This window comes from Phyllostomus discolor, chromosome 5 (assembly GCF_004126475.2).
Source record: "Phyllostomus discolor isolate MPI-MPIP mPhyDis1 chromosome 5, mPhyDis1.pri.v3, whole genome shotgun sequence".
Classification (NCBI taxonomy): Eukaryota; Metazoa; Chordata; class Mammalia; order Chiroptera; family Phyllostomidae; genus Phyllostomus; species Phyllostomus discolor.
In genome coordinates, this window is record NC_040907.2 from 160,768,662 (window position 1) to 160,783,788 (window position 15,127).

The window sequence follows — 15,127 nt, forward strand, 5'->3', positions numbered from 1 at the left end:
TTATGTGCTGATGCTCCAAGTGGTATATACATCAGTAAAACTGTCTACTTAGGCAAGACTTCCTTCTACTTACTGCTTTGTTCCTCAGCTGGTCTCCTAACATTACAGTGTACACCTTTGTGTTCATGAAAATATAGCTGGTTTCCACTTGGTATGAAAAGGGGTCAACACCTTGGCACTGGCTTTTTAAGTTTCAGCCTCTGTTCAAAGGTCTGATTACTTCTATTGTGGCTTTACTCTGAAGTATCATTCCAAGAGATACCTAAACTTTTTATGTATCCCATACCATAGAACTTTGAATTTTTAGCCTCTCTTCTTTTGCTTATTTAGGTGAAGTGCACATTTGTGGTCTCAGATGCCTTTGCATGTTGGTGTAGAGTCAGAGAATAAGGGCTAATTCTGCCCAAGCTCTGTTTTCTACTTACCACTTTAGACTGTTGGTCCACTATTTCTCCTGGACTGTTGCTGCTACACATAGCTAGAATGTGGTTCCAGTACAGAGCAAGGCCACTTGAGATTGAAATAAGAAAAATCTTGAAATGGGGCATAAACTAGACTTAATTTTATTCTGATTCTGATTTATTTTTCCGTATTCAAGTTATGGCTTTTCTACATCTGAAACATTTTAAAAAACATTTTTACATGGGTATTTGGATAGGTTCCTTAGCTCTAGTTTGCATAATTCCAGATTATATTGTTTCCCATTTGGTTTATTGTTTAGCTTTCAAATAATAGTGATGACATAGTAGAAATAAATATTAAATTTCTTAAATAGGAAATGTTTGCTTTATTTATAGTTTAACTTTTTTACATGACTCCCTTTGAACAGTGAACTTAATTCAATAATTAAGCTTAATTTATTAAAGTAAAAAATGCAGTTCAGACTAGCAGTTCATTTGATATGCCCTAGTTGAGTCTTTTTCAAAAGATTTAGAGGCATACTGACTTTTCAAAACAACAACAAAACCTTTCAAAACTTAATGAAGAACCAGGAAATACCAAGGTTTACGTTTTTTAAATTGACCGTTAGTCAAAATTTATATCTGTTTTCATGTTTATGTTTTTTGCATTACAGGGGCAGAAAACGTTTTGTAAGTGAAGGAGATGGAGGTCGTCTTAAACCGGAGAGCTACTGAATATAAGAACTCTTGCAGTCTTAGATGTTACAAAAATATATCTATCTGAATTGTAAGAGTTGTTAGCACAGTCTTTTTTTTTTTTTTTTTTTTTTTTAAGCACTTGGGTACAAGGCATTTCTGAAATTTTATAGACTTAAATTTAAGGGGAATTTTTAAAGGAAGTGTTTTTCTTTTTCTTTCATTCTTTCTAAATTTCTTATTGTCTTTATTTTTTTGACGGTATAAAGGAGGGACAGAAAAGTAACCACTTGTTAAGTGGAATATTCTCATAAGCTACCTTTTTTAAGTGCCATGTTTATGACCTAATCATTCCAAGTTTTGCATTGATGTCAGACTGCTACTCCTTTCTTTCAAGGACAGTGTTTTTGTAGTAAAATCACTGGTTTATACAAAGCTTTATTTAGGGGGTAAAGTTAAGCTGCTAAAACCCCATGTTGGCTGCTGCTGTTGAAATACTGTGCTTTGGGATTAAAAAAAAAGTTATTTGTCTTAAAGAATTTTAAGAAAATGAGTTAGTCATGAGACTTAAGCATCTTTCCAGGGAACATAATGATTGGTCTTAAAAGACTAGACAGTTAAGTAAATGGTGGCTGGAACATCTTATTTTTCTACAAAACTGGAAAATTGAACCTGGTTCTAGAAGAATGTGTGACAAAATAAAACATGTGAAGCAGTGTTGATTCTTTATTGGGAGTACATTTATTTTGGGCTTTAAAAAATTTATTTCACATAAATTTTAAATCACATAAGGTGTGTATTTGAACCTAGTGAGTTTAAACTTTGTTCCTTAAAGCTTATTTGCTGCTGTTCTTCTCTGCCATTTCTTGTTGGCGAATCGTTTCCTGTGCTGCTTGTTGCATTTTCTCCAGTTTTTCCAGAGTCAGGGATTTTAAGGGTAAAAGTTTGGGCTTACACAGCACCATTGTGGTTATATCTTCCACGGACAACTGACCTAAGTTTAAAAAAAAAAAGAATTAATTTGATTGAGATAACCTAGTTATTTGGTGGTTTGGATTTGCAGGTAGAATGGAAGTCTAAAAAGTTGATAAGGAAAATCTCTTGTTTCTCATAGTTTACCCCTGTAACATTTCTTCAATATATTAAAAAAAATTTTAATGCTAGGGAGAGTTCGTGAGGAAGACAAGTTTTGAAATTTCTACCTAAAATTCTAAGCTTCCACAGGACACAGAACTTTTTGTTGTCAAATATTTAATTTGAAAAGATTTGGGAGAAATGCATAGTGCTTAAAAAGACTTGCATAGTGCCTAAAAATTACTCAAATTACTAAATGTTTTACGGCAACCTTCAGCATTTCTTACTATTGCTTGATTGAGGTTTCTTTCTTTTATTCACATTCAGACCTTATTTAATATTGTGGATTATTACAGAGTTCTTTTTCATTGAAAATTTAGTATTGTAACCTGTAATCTTTAGTATAACAGGATTTCTAGGTTAAAGAAATAACACTTTGTCACATTTTTATTGGGAAAAATAAAAAAGTGGTGGATTACTTGACAATCTACTCCTGAAAGAAGCATAGTAGAAATGGACAGTAAATGTGGGATATACATAACACAGTAGTTTCATATTTTTAGCTTTTGAGCCTACTATGTGACACTGCCAATTACTTTTTTAGGTCCCCATAATATTCTGTGATCTAAGTACTTGTGATTTAAATACCTTGTTTTGGAAGAACTTCCCGGAACATGGGCTTTACTTCTGCCATATCTGAATTGTTAAATCCAGTTTTTCCTTCAATGAGAAATCAAGTATTAGTATTATTCAAGAATGGATTCCCCAACATATTGCTTGAGATGTTTCCATTGTAATTTAAGAAGTAAAATCGCAATTCCCATATAAAAAATGAACTACTTATCCTGGTATATTTTTTCCCTTAATTTCCTGTGGATCTTTTAACTGAAACAAGGTTGAGATAGTTCATACAAGCATCTAGATCTTGTCAACTTTCACTAGTCAGTAGTGGTGTTAATTGGAAGGCTGCATAGTCTACATTTTCCCCCTTCCTAGTGAAAAATTTGTACGGCTTTTGTTTTAGATGATGGTAGTTACCCAGTAGTACTAGCTGAGGAAAAGTAAGGGCATTTATGTGCATCCACCTTGATGTACTGATAGCATCTCCTCTCAGTGCCTCACTTAAATAACGTGACCGTTTGGGAGGTGGTAAGTGGTAGGGAAAGAATGAGGTAGGAGGTAAACGTTTCCTGACTTTCTCACTTCTCTCAGTAGCTAACAGCTGGTTTCTACTTGAACCCTGTTGCTATAATGACACAAGTATCCTAAGGGTAAGTTACTTGGCTGCACAGCTGCAGGTTCTAAGGAAGTAACAAACAGGTGAAATTAGGCCTTGAACAAGTTGAGGTATGCTTTCAATTTTCTGTTTCCCTCTGCAAAAATACCATATGCTGAAGTACCCACAAACACCCCCTCTTGTTAGGACTATTCCAGCATATATGCCATTTTGGGCTGATGACACTTGTTCCCACTGTTACATCCCAGATTACAGCTATGTTATATATTCAAGGTGTTCTGGATGTAGTTTGTAGCGTGGTCCCGTTCTAAACAGGTGCTTCTCCAGATAGTTCCACCCATTTTATGATATTTCGCCATACTGATGCATCCTTACCATGTGTCTTTCACAACATCACCAGCACAAAAGATTTATTGTTTGCAGTGGTAATGCTGGCCTGGTGCCTGCCTTAACCGCCCACTGCAAATGAGTTGTAATCAAGGGAAGCTGCTTCTGGTCTTAGTTATTCCCACTCCACTACTACGTTCACGTTCCTAGTAAAAGCTTCCTACTTTCATTCACCAAGCCTCTCCCCACTCATTCAAATTCCTATTCTGGAGCATCTACGCAGCAACTGTACCCTACGCCACTCTTTCCAGCAGTGAAGATTAGGGAATGGGCCAGGAATAAAGCAACTCCTCCCTAACTGGAATGTGAGATAAATATGCCATATGTATGCAATTTCCTTAAGAGTGCACAACTCCTCTTGAGACATTTTTTTCTTCGTGTACTTCGGCCTGCCAGTGGTAGGTACATAGTGATCATTTCCCCCTTTTTCCCCCCAGATTATGTCGAAGGCTAACAACATTGTCAATTCCTGATTAGCTTGAATATAACCAAAATGACATGAAACCTCTCCAAGATAACCGGAATGAGAACATGCATTAGGCCCTTATTTGGACCTAATCTGATAGGACATGCTACTGAAGGGGAGCATATACAGTACAGGTGTTGATAAATGTGAAGGAAATAACAGCTAAATGTTTTTATATTACCAGATATTTTTATCACCGAAATGCTAAACTGGTGGGTGACCCAAAATCAATTCTTAGCTATTTTACAGATTACAATGCCAGCCACCCAGAATTCAATCACTACCCTTTGCTTTCGCTAGTCTGTCTCTTTCACACCCAAAATCTGGCCTGAGGAAAACTGAAACCTGGTGCTCTCTACCAAACCTTAGTTCTCAGTTGCTGTTGGTATAGGGAGGGGTGTGGGGATTGGTGCCATCACCTGCCTGGGTGGAATGTCTGCTTTACTAAGGTTGGTTCTTGTTCCCAGTCCCCTCTATGCGTCGGCAGGAGAGGAACAGGAAGGGAAGGGCTAAAATGAGCATGGTGGTGGCTGGATGGCCACACTGGCAAGGCTAATTGTCTCATTAATCAACTGCCCAGGGAGAGTAGGAAAGAGCATTTATTTCCTTGTCCAGATGGACTGCTAATAGCCAAAGGTGGGTGTTTTGTTTGGTGTAACGTGCCATAAGGAGCCGTGTGGCTGCTTCTAAGAGTCCTTTCTTATTGGTAAGGTAAGATGTGTGTAATACTGGAGACAGACGGGCCAAAGAAGAAATATCAGCTATGGCTGGAATTCATATTTATCATACAACTGCCATGTCATTCAGTTCAATAAATATGTGTCTACCATGTGCCAGACTCTGGTCATTAGTGAACAAAATAGACAACGAAGACTTTGCCCTTTTGGAGCTTACAGACTAGAGTAAGAGGAGAGAAATAATAGAATGCTAGAAGAATGTGCTATAGAAAATAAAATCGTTTAAGGGGATTTAGGAATGCTGGGGGTCATGGTATTGCAATTTAAATAGGAAGATCACTGTGGGCTTCATTAAGGTAAAATTTCCTCATTTGGTGCGTATGTTATGTCTCTAAAAATCGCAAAAAGTCAACAGCCTGTTAGTATTTGCATGTAGGGAGGATACAGAGAAATCGGTGCTCTCCATGGTTGGGTGGGTTTGTCTGTACAGCTCTTTCAGAGGGTATTTTGTTGTAGCTACTTTGTAGTATTTTACCAAAACTAAACATGCACATTTCTTTGACCCAAAGTTTCTAGTATCGAGCCCTAAAGAAACAAAGCATGAATGTATATAGAGTAACAATGCTCCATAAAGCACTGCATTGAATAGCAAAATGTTCAGCAATATGTCAAAGGTTAAATTATGGAACAGGCATACAATGGATTACTATGCCAGATTTTTAAATAATACCGCTTGTGGAGAATGTAGTGTCAATCATTTTTTGAAGCTCTTGGTCTGGGTAATTAGAAAATAATGCGTGCTTCCTTTTCTCCCGTGGTTCCTTTAGTTTATAATCCTTTAGTTTATTATCTAGAGATAATGGGTTTAGATGGGTAGTGCATTTGAAAGACAGGACAAAGTAAGCAAAGCCATTTGGGCTGGATGTCTAAAATTAGAAGAATCTGGAGGGAAACCAAGTCTTTGTCATGAAATATTTTACTAAGCCGTAGGAGTGAGAATTGAAAGACACTTAAGTCTAGGAAGGATTACTGCTTTAAATCAATCATACACATGTTGATAAGTAAATCATACAACTAGTGTAAGTTAAAAATAGGGTGATTTGGTTTGGTAATCAAACTAACTTTTGGGTGTGGGAGTAGATACGAGCGGTGAAGCATGCTTCTGATCCTTGAAATATATATTGGTGGCTTTCAAATTTTATGCTTTCATAATCCCTTGAGATTTTGAAAAACTAGGTAGAAAAACTATGTACTCCTTTACATATTTGTAAATTGACACACAAATTTGTTATCAGTTTAAGTAGTTACAAAGAATATAATTTCCAGCATACTTAAAAATAACTCATATCAGTCTTTGAGAAGTATATCCAATATAATCTAAATATTATAGCAGTTTGATAGCTATCACCATCTATTAACTTTAAAAGGAATAATTTATTTTTTAGGTATTTTACATTTTCTCCCTAGATCTCTATTTCTAGTCCACTTTATTTTAATGTAATGCATTTTCATGCTTGCACACATTTTAATGATCACCGTACCATACTTCTCTGCTACAAAAAATGTAAATGAAAAAATTTTGAATTGAGTTACAATTAGTGGAAAATTGGTTAAAAATTACACATTAATAAAATAATTACTGAATATAAAAAATAAAGTTAATGGCTGTGGCTGGGGTGGTTCAGTGGATTCAATGCTGGCCTGTGGACCAAAATGCCACTGGTTCCATTCCCAGTCAGGGCACATGCCTGGGTTGAGGGCCAGGTCCCTGCTTGGGGGCATGCGAGAGGCAGCCAACTGATGTTTCTCTTTCACGTAAATGTTTCTCTCCCTCTCTTTCCCTTCTCCTCTCTCCGAAAATAAATAAAATCTTAAAGTTAATGGCTATGTTAAGGATAGAGCTTTGGAAGGGAACATTGGGCAGTAAAGATGAGTAGAAAAATACACTGTTTTTGGTGACAAGAATTATCCTGTCAGAGTGGAAAGCAAATAGAAGTGGAATTTGGGATCACATGTGCCAATCAGCAGACTTTTTCTTTCAACAAAGATAGGAAATGTCTATAATGTGCCAGCCACAGCTAAATGAGGGAGATACAGTGGATAAGAACCAGTTCCTCTCCTTGAAGAATTTGGGGGAGGTGGGGTCAGGGAGAAACACTTGTAAATAAATAGTTACAATGGAATATAATGTAGTTTAATAGAAGCGTATCTACTGTGCCTTATGAAACCAGAAGCATGAATGACTTGGCTCAGGATGTGACAATGGCTGGTCTCTGAAGAATTACTACACATGACATGGACTAGTCCCAGAAGGATAAATGGGGGTGTTCTAATGAAGAGCGGTGTTTGTGTAGCAAGGGGAGGGTGTTCTAGACAAAGTGAAAAGTATGTTAAAAGAAAGGAGCATTAAAAAAAAGCCCAAGGGAATGGGAATGGTGTACACACAGTGTACATACTATGGTGGGACTGGCTGGGTGGAGGCTGGTCGTGCTCAGTCTCCACTGCCAGGACTTGGAGTTTGAACTTCATAGACAGGAGGGAGCTAATTGGATGGCTCTGAGTGGGCCTGTGACATCTCATTTTTTGGAAAGACATTCTAGATAAAAAGGAAAAGACACTAGAGGCAAGGAGATTAGTAAGGAAGCTGTAATTGTTTAGGTGAGGTGATTAGGGTATGAACAAAAGCAGTGATAACAGGCATTAAGAAGATAAGGAGGCATTCCAGGATATATGGAGTTGAGATTTAAACCCCCATCCCCACTCTCCCTGTCTCCCCCACTCTCTTGGATAGGGAAATGATTAAGGTTGACTGAGATTTCAAGCTAACATGTTTGAGTGGATGGCTGCAGGTATTAATTGAAGTTGGGAACACAGGAGAAACAGGAGGAAAGGGTAAAGACCGTGAATTAGGTTCAGCCCCATTGAGTGTGGAAGTCCAACAGGAAGGTAAAAAGGACTGGAGGCCCACAGAGTCAATGGTACAGTAGTTTAAGCTACAGAAATGGATATGATCTCAAGGATGTGGAAGGATGGTAGATGGTGGTAGGACTGGTGGCAAAGAGATAAAAAAGTGTAGTATCTAAGAAAAGGATCTGGAGTCAGATTAGTAATTTGAACAAATTAATTGTCAAAGCCTCAGTTTAATTGGTAAAGATTATAATAGCACTGATGTATTGAATAACATAATTCATATAAAGCCATTAGACCAGTCCTTAGCACATGGTAAAAGCTCAGTGCATTTCAGTGACTTTTACTGTTATATCATTGCAGAGACATGTATTAGAGTTATTGAGGCTTATTAATAAAACAAAAACCTACAGCAAGCAGGAACACTTCATAATTGTCCTCTCATCTCCTTTACACCCATATTGTCTTAAAGGTTATCTTAAAGGAAGAATAGTTTCAATATCCAGAAATCTATTTTAGCTTCTTTCCTTTAGTACAGCATAGTGGCTCTTAGTTTGCTTAATAACAACAGCACAGTGTTTTAGTACAAAATTATATATTTTAACTACATAGACATTTTAAGGGATTTCTGTAGTAATTTTGAAAATAACTTTTACCCTAAGAGTGAATTTTGGAATTGAATTACCCATTTACCCACCTCCCAATGCATCCCCTCATGCATACATAATAAATTTAACAGACTCAAGCCAGGTCTAGGAAAAGTTACCTTGTCCAATATCACATAGTTGGTGAGCAGAGAAACAAGACTTGGATTCATATCTGCCTGACTCCAAAGCCCAGTCTCTTCAGTTTTCTCTATGCTGCATCTGTAGGAATGGCCTGATGCCCCCCAAATGGATTTAGTATGGTGCCTCACTGCAGGAACACCCAATACTTCAGATGATGTTAGGAGAGTAGACTATGGTGTGTAGAAGCTAATGAAGGTTAAAGTAACAGTCTTTAATATCTGCCAAAATGGGCAGTTTTAAAGCTGCTGATGACCTTTGTAGAGGAGGATGAATGTAAAATGAATCAAACAGTAAATCTCACAATAAAAACGTAAGTGCAGCATACTAACTAGAAGCATTGCAATCTTCTCTTTGGGAATTGTGTCAAAATCAGACTAATGTATGGCTCTAACCAACACGTAGTTTTTCCTTCTCACATATTCCTTAACTAGAGGATTCAGCATTGCAGTGGTCATGTTTTATACTCCCCTGAAAGAAATTCAGCAGGAAAAAATACTGCTTTTAGTCTGTGGATTTTGTTGATAGCATTAATTACTATTTTTTAAAAGATACCACTGGAAACTTTAAAATCTCAAGCTTAATTAGAAATATGAAATATTTTAAAAGCATAAGAGTTTTGTATATATTTTTTTACAGATATATAATACGATGTGACCAAGGTCATGGGTTAAAGAGCTGGATGAGACTACTAGCTTTAGATTGTGCCTTAGTGTTTTCATCAGGGCATCTGGAAATGCAGGCTTCAGTCAAATAGGGGCAGACAGAGAAAGGGAACAGATGACTAAAATCCAAATTCAGCACCTGGCAATTCAAAGTGTTACGTACTATAGATCAGAAATATCAAAATGAAAACCGTACCCTGGGTGCCACAGCCAAGTCTCAGTCTCTAAAAATACTCAGGGCAGTATTTGGATGCTTTAAAAACTGTCCTCCTAGGCTGTACTAGTCTCCTTAATCCACTTGTAGCCTTTGCTAGGTGCCCCGAGGAGCCACTCTGTGGGTCAGTGTGTCCATGGTTATCCTCCCTGTGTTCCTACCACTCCTAACCCGCCATTCATTCTTCATCGTAATTTTTTATACATCCATTCATTTATCTAAATCTTATCAGCTTATCCTAACTGTACAAAATACCATTTTAAAGTTTGAATTTAAATGCTTCAGAGTGTTCTAGGGTTCCAAGTATTTTAAATAAGCTGTGACAGTAACATCCAATGTATGATTTAAAACCAAACTTCTACTGGAGTTTCATTATTTTCTAATCATCACATTTATACTTTATTTAAATTGGGCTAAAACTTGTATTCTGGCTCTACTGCTAACTGTGTGATCTTGAATACATTTCTTAACCAATTAAAAGTTTTATTTTCTCACAAAAAATGTTTGCTATCTGTGCTGGGTTTCAAAGTTCAAGTGAAAAGTAGATGTGAAAGTGCTTAGAAAAGTAGCGTGACACTTATTATCCCAGGTCTTATTTTTATATCACTATATTAAAGAATTTGTTCTAGATTTCCCATTAAGTACCTTTTAACTCTAAAACAACTTTGAATCCTCATCAACACCATGGTACCTATAAGCATGAAGGTGTTTTCCTATTCAAATCTATTCTACTTAATTTACTCTTCAAGAGCATGTGCTGCCATGTTTAAAAATCAGATTTCACATAAAGTCCTCATTTCAGATCCTCTTACAAGTATGACACCACCAGGCCCGTATTCCCACACGGCAAAATTTGGCTAGGGCCGGGAAGTGATGCCCCACTTAGATGAGCATGGGGAGTTCTCCAGTTTCTACTACAGTGTGCTGTTTCCCTTTCCCCTACCTGCCCAGCCACGGCAGGCACTTGACTGCAACTTCAGTAAAATGCAGAGCCACTACAACATGTTGTATGCCCTATCCTATTTTATAGTTAATGGGTATTCAGAAGCAAAAATACAATCTAGGAACCAAAGAAGACACCAGAAGAAATACTGTTTATGTAAAGGAAAAAGATATTTTTCCTGTGTGAATATTTAATAAGTTCCTTTTAAGTAAATTCAATCTGGCTGGTATAGGTCATGTGGGTGGGAGTAGAAGGAATGGTGGGAAAAATGGCAAAAATTTTAAAACCTTTTGTGTTATCCAAGATTTGTGGTTAATTACTAGATGAATTTTCAAACACAGATTTCTGAGTGTAAACTAACATGAGAAAAAGGTAAAAGAGGGAGCCCAAAAAGCAAGTATTTTTCAGCAGACACAGTGTGGTAACGCTCACTCTCACTGAAGTGGCTACCCACATGCCAGCAGAGTGCCTAATTGGATTGATAATGTTCATCCGGAGATGCCAATAACGTCATGTGTCATGTAGTCGGAAACCATAGTGGATTCTATTCTGTTTTGCTACTGGGCATCTCCTGGTAGAAAAATGTTGCAACATGCTCCGTTTGGCTAATTAATCCAGACTCATGTGAATAAAATGTGTGGTGTCTAGCTTCTGGAATGTGCCGAGGCTGAAGAACAGGAACTGTTCTCCCTGGGTGAACTTGGATGATGGCATTGGTTTCTGTATACTCCAGTAGCAGACACTACTACTCAGCAAGTAGAAAATGACACAACATCCTACTCATGCAAAATGTCTTTTTCTAATAATTTTTGCTATTTTAAAATCCAGTACTAGAAAGTGTTCCTAAAACTGTTATCTATTAACCTTTTAAAAAAGTATCTGAAGAACTTTTTCACATTCTCAGCATCTGAGATATCTATTTCAACAGTATGCAAAGAAGGGGACTGATCTTCAGATCACCTGCATCAAAATTCTCTGGACAATTATTTAAAAAGTATAGATTTTTCTGGAGATTCTCAGAATCAGAATCTCTATTTTATTTAGTTCCCCACATGAAACTTGGAGAACACTATCTTAGATTCATTCTCACTCAATAAATATTTTACCCCTACTATGTGCCCAAATTGGACTAAGAAGTTATTGGTAATATCTACCACACAGTGACTACATACAGTGAGCTATACACCTGGTAAAGCACTTTATATATAGTTATATATAGTTGAGTCATTCTGTTCAACAATCCTAAAGGATTTTATGGGTCCATTTAATAGAGGATAAATAGAATGAGTCAACTGTCCGAAGTCACCAGCTAGTGAATGGCCCTGTTCCTGAAGCCCAGGTCTGATTCTAAATTCTGTGGTCTTAGTTGCCTTACTTGAATCTGCAGTCAACTTAAATTCATTTCATAGTCCCACATGAGCAAATTTCCTTCCACACAAAAGAAGTGACTGATGGAGTGCATCACTTACCTTTCAATTTCTGCCCTCCCAGAGCATTTCCTTCTGCTCCCTTAAGTGTATTTTCTTCCTTTCACTTATCTTTCATGATCAAATATAAGTCTAGGATGTGAGGAGTACTGAGCTTGGCAGTTTTGGAAGTCTTTCTCTTCTGATTATGAAGCAAATTCTGCAAGCACTTTGCTATCCATTGGGCAGAGAATTTTCCTAATGTACTAAGTGTTAAGTACAATCTTGATTTTGTAGTTTTTAAACGGCTTTGATGAATGTTACCAAAAAGCTATCACAAGACCACCAGGACCAACTGGGACTAGCAAGAAAATTTCAAGGGGAAAAGTAACATTGCCTAAATTGGAATGTGGCCAGGTGGCCAGCAGTTGCCTTGGTATTTGCTTTGATAACATCAAGATTCACATGTATTTGAACTGCAGAGCTCACACATCTTTTCATCAACAGTCCTCTGGGTGCCATGAGTCAAAACTCATGAAACTATGCTGACATCAGTACTTTGCTGCAGATTGCATTGCATTAGCTCTACGTGTAGGCAAAGTAGCAGCAACACATTATTAAAGGTAAGCAGTCTATGTTGTCAGTCCAAGGCACTAACACATACTCTATGCTAACAAGATTAAATGCTAAACTCTTTGAAAGATGCCAAAGAAGATTGAGTGTGCTGAGAAATGGAATAGATTCAAATCCATGGGGAGATGTAGCTGCATTTGAGAAGGCTTAAAGTATCACTACTGTGAGGTAATGCAAAAAATGTTAAATAGAATCTAATTAAGTCTTTAGACCAACTTCTGAGTTATAAGAAATAAGAAAATAAGGAGACAAAGACCCTGGTCTGAAGTCTTCAAAATGCCAATGTAACAAGGGAAGACAAAGAATGGGGGAACAACTATTCTACATCAAGGATGAAGAGTTACAATATCTAAACACAGTACAGAAACCTTGACTGGATTCTGATTTTTCTTTTCTTTTTTTTTTTTGCCAGGAGGGTGGAGAAGATACAAAGATATTCTTGGGTCAAATGAGAAAATTTACATAGACTAGGTTTTAAATATTACAGAATTATTAATTTCCTCAGTTGTAATAATGATGTGTTTTGCAGGAGAACTTTATAATTCTTAGGAAATACAGATTGGAAATTTAGGAGTGTCTACTTAACAATAGGTGTCTGCAACCCATTTCTAAATGGTTCAATGACAATGAAAAAGTGTGAGAGAAGGGATGAAACAAATATGGCAAAATGTTAATTGGTGGACCCAGGTGAAGCATATATAAATGTTTATTGTATTCTTTCAACTATTTAAATGTTTGAATATTTCTTTTAATAAAAAAATTGGGGGAATAGATCATGTTTGAAATCTTCAGAGGGGAAGCCTAATAAAAGGTTGAGTAGTAAAGACGATGCTGAATTTCTGATCAACTGAAGTTCTGTAACACTTTGCTGGTAGTGTCTTGTGCATCCAGGAGACATCTCAAAATTCAATCTTTCAGTACTTACCAAAATATTATGTGCAGGATAAAATAATAGGTGGATGAATCTGATACCATTCTATTTAGACATAACGCAACAGTGACGCTAAGAACATAAGCAGCTGTTCGAAATAGTGACGCTAAGAACATAAGCAGCTGTTCTTTAAAATAGTCTGTCACATAAGTGATACAAAAAGCGCTAGGTAAGCTTAGAGAAAATTACTTCCTGCTGGGGAGAATCTGGAAACATATCTCCAAGGAATCACAAAAGGCTAGTGCTTCAGTGATTAACCTTAGAAGAAACAAGTAGTTCATTTTGGCTGGAATATGAGTAGTAAGGAAGTAGAAATTAAGAAGGTAGGTTTGCTAAACAAGTTTCAATTTATCTGAAAGTTCTCCTGGTCTTTTTCCTCTGCAGCTTTAGGCAGCTTTAAGCATCCAACCCGGTATTACCAAAATGACTGACAATTTTTGATTCAAGCCTACAGAAGGAACTACAAGGGATAGTGTGTGACACTCTTGTATTTACAAGCCATATAAAACTAATTCTGTATTTTTATAGATATTCACAAACATTAAGTTTTTAATAAACTGTAGACATGCAGGATCAGGACAGAACTACAGTCAATGCTGACAAACCTTCAAGAGAGAAGGGAGAAAATTCAGAATGTGACAGAGGCAGGGAAGTAAGGCTGAGAGGTGCTGCTGCAGTGGTGGGGGACCATCCTTTTCCTTTATAGCTGAGAACGGAAAATGATGTTCTCATAGTTCTCCAAAAGTCAGGGATTGAAAGTACTTAATAGGAACTTGTGGGGGCGTGGTCAGGAGCTCCAAATCGGAGTTGGGTTCTCCGCCCGCAGCCGGTGCCCAGGCCCCTCGGGTCTCGGCGGGCCGCAGCAGGGCGAGGGGTGCCGGTACAGCGGCCTCGCCCGACAGGGAGCCTCAGAGGGGTGGAAAGAGGGCGGGACGCCGTCTGACCAGCCCGGAAAGAAAAGCTCCTTCCAGCGGAAGCGGCTTTGATTCCCGCTCGCCTCCGCGACTGTCAGTCTTCCAGGGACCGTCCAGCCCAGGCCTGCACCGCTGGTCGAGGCCGACCGAGGGGCACTCACCTCACTTAGCTACTCCAGTTGGAATGGGCACTCCCTGGGGTGCGGGGAGCGCACGCTTTCCCCACCCTTCCGCCATGACCCCATACAGAAGTGCCAAACGCAACTTCCGGGGAGAACAGAAATTATTGGAGCCCTAAACTCTTGTCCACCTAGGTAAGTGACCAGACGTCCCAGCAAACTAAGGGCCAGGAAACCTGCTCCCTCCTCTCCCCGATCCCAGGCAGGTAATCCGGAATATTAATTAACTTGTCTAACATGGGATGTCTGGTCACCTTTGGTTCCATTTCGGGTCTACTTACAGGTAATTCTCTTCCCAGACCGCTCAACTGTTGCCCGGGCAACGGAGGGATTGGGCGAAGGGAAAACTACGTCACACGGGAGACGCGAGGCCAGAAAAACTCCCGGTGCCATTATCAGTTATGGCTACCTTGGCTTCAGCGGGAACTTCCGATTGAGAGTTGTCACTCTACCCAGCTGGAGGCTTACTCTGTGACCAGGCTAGCCAGCGGCGCCCAGTGGGCGGGAGAGAGGGCGCAGAGGAGCGGAGGAAAGGAAAAGGGCGGGGAGAGGAAAGCTGGAGCCAATCTCTGACGCTCGTCCGCTGGCGCCAGTGCCTCATCCTGATTGGGC

The 15,127-nt window shown here is 38.4% G+C and overlaps 3 protein-coding genes across 10 annotated transcripts in view; 2 read left to right on the forward strand and 1 right to left on the reverse strand.

Annotated features, from left to right (window-relative positions):
* PDCD4 (programmed cell death 4) overlaps nt 1-1,826 on the forward strand; it is a 29,071-nt gene extending 27,245 nt beyond the window's left edge. The window contains exon 13 of one of the 2 annotated variants that reach the window (XM_028513503.2): nt 1,076-1,826. In XM_028513503.2, the coding sequence (XP_028369304.1) occupies nt 1,076-1,136 (61 nt within the window). In that variant the 3' untranslated portion in view covers nt 1,137-1,826. The remainder of the gene's footprint in view (nt 1-1,075) is intronic. The other variant, XM_036027279.1, reaches the window with a different exon arrangement.
* Nucleotides 1,348-14,932, reverse strand: BBIP1 (BBSome interacting protein 1). 7 transcript variants are annotated; one of them, XM_036027282.1, is made up of 4 exons: nt 14,797-14,932; nt 13,776-13,882; nt 2,820-2,895; nt 1,348-2,091 (listed from the first exon to the last, which is right to left on the reverse strand). In XM_036027282.1, exons 3-4 carry the CDS (start codon nt 2,863-2,865, stop codon nt 1,934-1,936), a joined length of 204 nt encoding a protein of 67 aa, XP_035883175.1. In that variant the 5' UTR covers nt 2,866-2,895; nt 13,776-13,882; nt 14,797-14,932; the 3' UTR covers nt 1,348-1,933. The 7 variants fall into 7 exon arrangements, with proteins under 7 accessions (XP_035883175.1, XP_035883173.1, XP_035883174.1 ...); XM_036027280.1 differs by having other exon boundaries at nt 2,820-2,891; nt 13,775-13,882; XM_036027281.1 differs by lacking the exon at nt 14,797-14,932 and adding an exon at nt 14,498-14,590 and having other exon boundaries at nt 2,820-2,891; nt 13,775-13,882.
* SHOC2 (SHOC2 leucine rich repeat scaffold protein) overlaps nt 14,531-15,127 on the forward strand; it is a 70,542-nt gene continuing 69,945 nt past the window's right edge. The window contains exon 1 of the mRNA XM_036027278.1: nt 14,531-14,650. The gene's annotated coding sequence lies outside the window, so the exon portion shown is untranslated. The remainder of the gene's footprint in view (nt 14,651-15,127) is intronic.